An 8,478-nucleotide genomic window follows, 5' to 3' on the forward strand; every position below is an offset into this window, starting at 1 on the left:
GGGAATCTACCACGGCAAAAGGACCACGCTACTCGGATTGCGATTGGCTCACAGATTTAGTGAGGTTTTACCATATTAATGTGCAACAAGGAGGATAGGTGGCATTTTGGCCTGGACAGAAAAAAAAAAAAAGTCTTCCCATACTTACAGACAAGGCAATCATTAAAACAGGAGCAAAGTCCGGTGCTCCATTCGCCAGTCTGAACATTTGTGCCATAAGAGCTTGCGGCTGGCTGTTGGGTCACAACAGGATTCGACATTTACACTTGTATGCTAGAATGGGGATTTCAAAAAATAAACACAACAAACATTAATCGGACAGTGTACAATGACAGCACATACAGAAGTGCATGTACTTTTCCCTGGCTTGGTGAAACCTGCTTTTTTTTACAGAGGAGTCCAAATAAACCAACAATTTAGCAGAGACAAGAAACAACTTTAACAAGAGTTCTGTCCTCTCTATATCAATGGATCATTTTAACTTGCATACAAAATAACACAATTTAAACAAGTGCCACTTTAGTGTTCATGCTAACTGCCAAAAGGAAGCTTAAAGGCGACAAAATCACCCACAACGTGTAGCAATTCAGTAAATGTTTACTAACGCATTTCCTTCCTTGCCTGAGAAAGATCGTTTTATTTCTCTTTAATATGAAGGGCTGGTATCCTTCTGAGATCAGTGGTTTTGTCCAATTTTAGCTGTTAACACTAAGTGGTATCTAAGACCAAATTCATAAAAGAATTAATATGGCAGAAAAACAAACAAACAAAAAAAAAAAAAAACATGCATGACATTAAAAAGGTAAACCTCACAAACATAGCTTTAACTCCCAGCATTTTTAAAACTTTTTTTTTTAAAGAAATAACAAAGTATGATATTCACGAATCTTTCGTAGTGTTGTTATAAGCTACAACTACAGCTGTGGCCAAAAGTTTTGCATCACCTATAATTTTAGGATTGAGACCATTTAAAAAAAAAAAACTGTATGAACATAATTTAGATCTTCTATTTAACATCTAGTAATCAATGTTATGACCGGGAGTCATTTTCAAATTGTCAGTTTTTCATTAAGTATATGGTAAACTACAAAGCAATATGCTTTTGGCCATAGCCCTAGGTTAGTACCAACTGGGGTCTATGAAACCAGACCTTTAAAAGTGCATCAAAGTTGCAACAGTGAAAGAGTAAAGGTTTTAAAACATTTAGCTGTTCGAATAATTTACTTTTTGTGCTGAGAATCTAATTGTTTTCTAAAACAATTAAAAATTAACATTATAGGAAACAATTATTTTAACTATTAATACTTTATTCTTATATAAAATAGTTTAAAAGCCAGCATACATACCACAACCAGCATAAAAAAAGCATTCTTCGCTCTGCTGAAATGACTGAACAGGAAACAATGACACTAGTGCACAGGAGGCGTTGCTCCATTTACCAGAGCTCTGTAGTATGCTAGAATGGCGATTTCATGGAATAGAACAAATAAAACACAGTAAACATTTGCAGATGGTGCCCAGAGACAGTGCACACATAATTGCATGTCCAATAGTGTGCAACATGTCCAGTGCTGTTTTTCCAATATTTTCTACAATTAAACACCTGGTCCTAAAGCCTCTTGTTTTATAGATACAGAATGCTACATTTAGTTTAAAACTAAACCCCTAATTACAGAAATACAACTACAGGTTTTAATATTTTTTTTAATTACAGAGGAGAACACGCATACTTGCTAATATTGTGTTACTTTATCACTACTTCAGCTTACACCACAATTCCTGTGATAAGAAGCTGCATGAATCACACCTTCCGAATAAGTTTCAGAGCTACAAAACCACAGAATTAACTTCTCACAAAACACACAGCCGATTAGATATTTTTTATAGCACGATAAACTGGAAGACTTGTACAGTACACTGGCTTAAACATTTATTTATTTATTGTATTTTAACTATTTAGATTTTAAATAACAAAATGAATACGCCACGTTCTCTATTATCTGGACCCTGGGAGGGTTAGGGTTATGGCATCGCGGTAGCTATGCTTTATAATGTCTATGGCACCTCCAAAATTGTGCCTTAATCCACACCCACGTCTAATAGTAAGTTACCCATCCAGGATTTTACTCTGAATAGTTCTAATTAAATCTTCAATTACAAGAATGGTTACCACAACGAGACTGAAATCTTACACCAATTAAACTTCTTCCACTAATGGATGTTGGACTCGTAAATGTGAAATGCTAATAACCTTTAAAAAAGACAATTGCATACATTTTAAAACCAGACCAACACAACGAACAGTGTTTCAGAAAATGCTTTATTAGTTCTCCTTTCCACACAATGAAGCACAAGTGAACTTGTCTAATTTACACTGGGGTTCCTTCTTTTGCTGTGGACTCCTGCTTCACTGCTTCAGCCTCTTTCTGTTTCGGTCTCTCTGCAAGACGCTGTTTCCTCACCTCATTGAAAACCTAGGAGGAAATATTGCAATCAGTATTTGTCTATTGCAAAACTATTCAGGCTGAAAAAAGATAATGCCATGTTAGTTTTACCCAAGCGTTCTTTAAAATTACAGTGCATTTACCATAATGCCACCATAGGAAGCCCAATTACTGTGTCAGTACTTGTTGGATGGTTACAGTTTCTTACCTTGATGCACAGAGCCTTCTTTGCTGCCCATCGTCTTGTGGCTTTCCTGTAGTACTCTAGGGGGAATGTGTAGGTAATTCCCAACTGCTTGCAGACATTTTCAAACAGATCGTAGCGAGTGTGGCGTAGGTACTTCAGGAGTTTCCTTCTCCTGTCAATCGCCATGAGCATACGCCGTTTATTTGATTTGTCCTGCAAAAAGTCAAGACACGCCAACTTAAATGCAATTATTTCTCCGAGGTATGTGTCGATCATTTTACAGAAAGTACATTGGTGTAAACCTGCCGATCACTGTGTATAATGGAATAATCAACTGCCTTGGGGTCTAGCTGGAGGTTTGAATGATTCAATTAAACAGATGGTTATCCAACCCTGATCTGAAACCTGCATTTACAGAACAGATATCAAACTAGAGTATTAAAATAGGGTGTGTACAGTAAGTGACATTAGGTTATATGTTTGATTTTCATAACCTTTACCCCTAATAATTATTATTATTATATGTAGTATTTAGTCAGGCCACTGTTAAGGTCTAAGGAATAGACCCCATGATGTGCTTATCCATTTTTATTACCTTTGGGTGTTTGTGGAGGTGTTCCTGTAAGTTACGAATGTTTACAGTCAAGATGGCAACTAAAAAATAAAAAAAAAAAATCAGAAAATAGTATCTTACAAATATATTACACAGCTAACATGTTGTACAGAAAGTCCAGCATTGGAGAAGTAAACGATGTAACCAGTTGTCCTCCTTCACTGCGTTCATCTGCAATACATCACATCAGTACCTTTTACACAGTATATATTTAAGCAGGAATATTTACCCTGCACTTCTGTGGATCCGTTGTCAGTCGGGTTTCTCCTGACCAGGTCTATCATCTGCTCTCTTTTGATTTTTAGTTTCTCTTTCTAAAAATTCAGCAGGACAAAAAAAAAAAAAAAAAAAATATATGAAAATTGAAAGAGACTTAGAAAAATTCTAAGACAGCATGCACACTACTCTGCACTATGTACTGTGGAACCAAAAATAGTGATTCACTCTTTACTACTCCAAGTTAAGACATGCAAGTTGGATTATAGCAACCGTTTAAAACAAAAACAAAAAAAAAAACACACACTTACATGGCTTGCAAGTTCCAGTGTGATGAGTTTCTTAACTAGATCATCAGTCCTGAGAATTAAATGGCATGTTTTGATATTTGTTTTAATGAAAAATAAATCCACTGTATTCATTCTCATTGATGAGCCCTCCCTGACAGAGACACACACATACATCAAAGGAACTGCATTCAAGAACAGACATACAGCTATTGCATTACTGTTAGAAGCAGCCGCATACTAGGATAGGTTCAGCCAAACAACTTCTCAACAGACATCAAATGAAAATGACAAATCTTTAACCTTGCTTATAGGACACCTGTAACATACTACCTTAATAAATGATTATATAAATGTATTATGAATTTTCCTTTTATTCCACAGCAAACTCCCTATCTACAATTTTGAAAAAAAATACGCGACTCTTCCAAAGCTGTTCTTCACATGTTAAGGCTAGTATGGAAACGTACTGATCTGCACACTGGATACCAGCATACTCTTTCTTTAACAACGAGGGAGGCAGGTCTTCCAGCTGGCTGGGGAAATCTGAGGAAAACAAGATACTTTTACTACTCTTTGAAAAAGTCACTAAACACAACACATCTCAATACAAGTGGCAGAACGTTGCCACTACATAGTGTGGTATTAAATATATTAGCTGTAACACTAAATAATAATAATAATAATAATAATAATAATAATAATAATAATAATAATAATAAAGATGTTGAAGGTAAAGTGATTGCGCACATACCTTGCTTCTTTCTGATAGGTCGTGCGTAGCACCTCACAGACTGTACAGTCAAACCCTTATTACCTATAAAGTTAAGACATAAAAATTCTAAGCAACAACATAGCAATTTGCATGAATTGGTTAACAGAATGTATTTACAGTGACCTAGTTTTTCCACAGTGCTGGCACCGGATTGACTGTGCTTTTGAAGGATATTAATAGTGTACAGGTAACCAGCTCAGGTGTGTCTTAAGCTAATTTCAATTGCTGTGCAATGGGAGTCTCATATCTATCCATGCTGTGTTATGAAAGGTCTGCGTTTTCTACTTCTTGCGACTTTTTCAAGAAACCGACACCTTATTAGGCTACAAAAGGCTTTTGATTATATATGTGTTGCCTTTATTTCTACAAATTCTGAAATCACTGATGAAATCATTTTGCTCGTTTTTTTTATTTTAATATTAGCATCCTTCTGAGGATGTGGCTGGTTAATGTTAAGTGTGGTTCTTTCAGGAAGGAGGGTGGAGGGGACAAGCATAGAAAACTAAATAAAAAGATGTGGTATCAAACATCCTGCTCTGTTTTGATAAATAACAGTTTGTCCAATGAATAAAGAAACGATTAATGCTACCCTTGAACTTCTAACCAATGCTGTGGTTTGTAACACATCAAATATAATCATGCTGGCTCTGCATCATACTTTAGCAGAGTGTTGCATTGACTAAAACCTTGTAGTTGCTAATTTAGTGTATTTTTAGTTTAGCAAGGGTGAAGTCTTTGTTTAATGAAGACGTTAGTTTAGCTACAACTTCTAAACAGCGAGGGTTAAGCGATCATCACTCTGGTTTTAGGAATACATAGGTTAAAAAAAAAAAAAAAATAGTTGAGCTTATTTTGTCATTCTAACATTTTTCCATGATAAAATTATGAAACTGTTTAACAACGCCAATGACAACATTAAAGGCAGGCAGAGCGCTCAGAAATAAAACCAGAAACTCTAAATATACCGTTCTAGTGTATTTAGAAGCATTTGCATTAGAAGGATGTGGGATACTTTATTTCAGACAGTGCATGACTGACACTGGTACATGAGTTAAGGGTTGTGTTGAACTCAGAGGGCTGTGGTTTGCAAGAAGCCTCGCAGCTGAACAAACACATATTGATGAGTATAACAAATCGGCACACTGCCAGACAGCCAATCAAATCGACTGGTCATCTGAAAAGCTCGAGCTGCAGCCCTCTTAACTACACAATAATTTATGATGTGCTGACAACTCACACAGCTAAACTCACCCCGTCTAATTAAACCGTTAAGCTCATTATATTGCTGAATGTGATTTTATAATTAATACCACACACAACTTTATGTATTCAAGAACTCTTGTCTTATCTGTATTTGGCTAATGATATCACTGTTAACATTCCAGTTTGACAGATCAGGATTTACAATTTCTACAACAGATACGCTGGCATTGCTACAGTTCTTAATTTCTTTTATATACTGAATGTGAATGTTGCAAAAGAAAACGTATTTGCACTGTACAAAACCACACAGGCTCTGTAAATTTAGAACCTCAGGTACTCAAAACTCCATAATAGTATCTTATTCCGAAAAAAAACAAAAAAAAAAAAAAAAAAAAACAAACAAAACCCTGTTAACTAAAATGTTGCATTTAAATAAACAACATATAATAATGTCCTCATATCTTTTTCTACCGTTATAAAAACAACTGAAAAAAAGTTATCTATTCCATAAAAGAGATACCTTTTTTGGGGGGGGGGGGGGGGGGGGGGGGGGGATTTTTGGGGGGGGGGGGGGATTTAGAATTTAATGATCTCGCTCTTGGAATTCTTGAATTTGTAGAATAGAAAACATTTATTATGCTAATTAAAAAAAAAAAAAAAAAAAAAAAAAGTGATGCTAACAACTTCCTGTGACGTTTTGCATTAGACAAAAGATGACAAAACATATCTTCTCCCAATCGCTATTTCCTGGTGACGTTTTACTTAAAAAAATCGTAAGTGCACCTAATAGTACGGCAGTGAACATGGTGCCCCATCACCAAAAACAAAAGTGAAATGTGTTTATTATACCTATGTGCAATATATATATATACACACACACACACACACACACACACACGTTATGGTCATAACATGACGTGAGTGACAGGAAGCACTCTCCACTGTTCTATTCTATATTATATTCTATAATATTACCTCTATAGTCGTAGTAACTTACAGGTTGTGTTCTCACTCCGACCTCTAAAACTTTCCCTTTGTAATAAACTGTGAAACGCGTTCAGTATATGCACGCCACTTACTTTTCTCAGTGTTTTCTTTGCTGTTCGAGCGGTGATGGCAGAAACCTGATAAAGGTCGAGCTGTCACAGAACCGCTCCCGTGTTTTGCTGCAAATACTGAGCTGTATCTCGTAAAACTCGATATTGTCGTGCTCCATCCTCCGAAGCACAACGCAGAACTGAACGCCCTCCTTAAACTCATTCTCTATGTGTACATGAAGCGAAGGAAAGTCGAAAAATAACCACTCTACAAGCTATCTTAGCGTGGTTTTGTCTCTCTACATGGACGCAACCATCTTCTTCAGACCTCACTATTGCCCGAGCTTGAGTCGCTTCCAAGCAACACTAATCGATCTCAGAGCATTCCTGAGCAGTACCAAAAGCAAGTAGTACGTACCAAAGCAAGTAATACATATACACACACACACACACACACACACACACACACACACACACACACACACACACACACACACACACACACATATATATACATATATATATATATATATATATATATATATATATATATATATATTCTGCTATTGCAGTTTAGTTAATTGCTGATAACTTACTGTACTTCACTTCAGTTTTTGCTGCCACCTACAGGACTTAATCGTTTTTGCAGCCTTCATAAAAATAACTTGATATACCGATATTTGAAACTGTATTCTGATGCAAAGACATTGTATTTTATTATCGTTTTGAAATGATTATAAAAATACAAGGGGGTCACACACATTAATTTAAAAGCTTTATTCAAAATGTACTTAGTAAATCCATAAACACACACACACACACACACACATTATATATATATATATAAAACCTAAACACAATATTCAAAACATCTCAGTGGAAAACCTATTACAACACAACAATATATAAAACAGCATGTGTGAATGACCTAAGAGACATGTGAAGCGCATTTGGACCCCTTCAGTAATGGTCACATATCATTGATATCAAGGAATGTCAAATATACCACTCTAAAACAGTCTTTAAAATAAACATTCCTTAAAATAACAGTCCTGAAAGTTATGTGAATAGGGCACGTATTCTCTAGAATGAGCTTATCATGGTACAGTACAATGCATTTTAATGGCAGTGTATACTGGGAAGATTAGAGGCAGTGGATTTAAAGGTATAGTAACACATTTGGACATCATGCTTGCCTCTACCATATGTTACTGACACTGGTGTTTTAATGAAGAACCCAATCTATGCATAGTCCTCACAGGAAATCTGAACGTTTCAGTCAAGTTTCAACAATAGTAAGAATCTATTTCATTTACTGATGTTTCTCTGTGTGCTGTAAATTAAAAGAGGTATTTTAATAAGGTATTGCTGTATTTGAGGTACTGTAAACAATAAAGCAATTGGATAGTAACCCGCAATTTATTACACCTGAATTCATAAGGAGTAAACTTATAAATTCTAAACTTTTTTTTCATATTAAACCCCAAACTCCTAGCGTGAATGAGCAGAACTCACGCTAGAAGAATTGAATGTATCTTTAATCACTACTTCAAACGAATACATAGGAATTAAGGACATTATAAAGAAAAACGAGTATGCCAAAAAAAAAAAAAAAAACAATACTGCATAACAAAAAAAGGTGAACAACTAGCTTTGTGTTGTTGGTGTTGTACGTGAAGTAACAAGGTGTGAGGCTGTGAGACTCACAGGTGGAGA

At 35.6% G+C, this 8,478-nt stretch overlaps 1 protein-coding gene across 1 annotated transcript; it reads right to left on the bottom strand.

Moving 5' to 3' along the window:
* Nucleotides 1–2,302: 2,302 nt before the first annotated feature.
* On the bottom strand, nt 2,303–7,108 carry mrps15 (mitochondrial ribosomal protein S15). The gene is made up of 8 exons (XM_041233832.1): nt 6,805–7,108; nt 4,502–4,564; nt 4,218–4,293; nt 3,772–3,820; nt 3,474–3,558; nt 3,227–3,285; nt 2,653–2,844; nt 2,303–2,474 (listed from the first exon to the last, which is right to left on the bottom strand). The coding sequence occupies exons 1-8, from the start codon at nt 6,983–6,985 to the stop codon at nt 2,370–2,372; spliced, it is 810 nt and encodes a 269-aa protein (XP_041089766.1). The 5' UTR covers nt 6,986–7,108; the 3' UTR covers nt 2,303–2,369.
* Nucleotides 7,109–8,478: the final 1,370 nt, after the last annotated feature.

Source organism: Polyodon spathula, chromosome 32 (assembly GCF_017654505.1).
Source record: "Polyodon spathula isolate WHYD16114869_AA chromosome 32, ASM1765450v1, whole genome shotgun sequence".
In the NCBI taxonomy this organism is placed as follows: Eukaryota; Metazoa; Chordata; class Actinopteri; order Acipenseriformes; family Polyodontidae; genus Polyodon; species Polyodon spathula.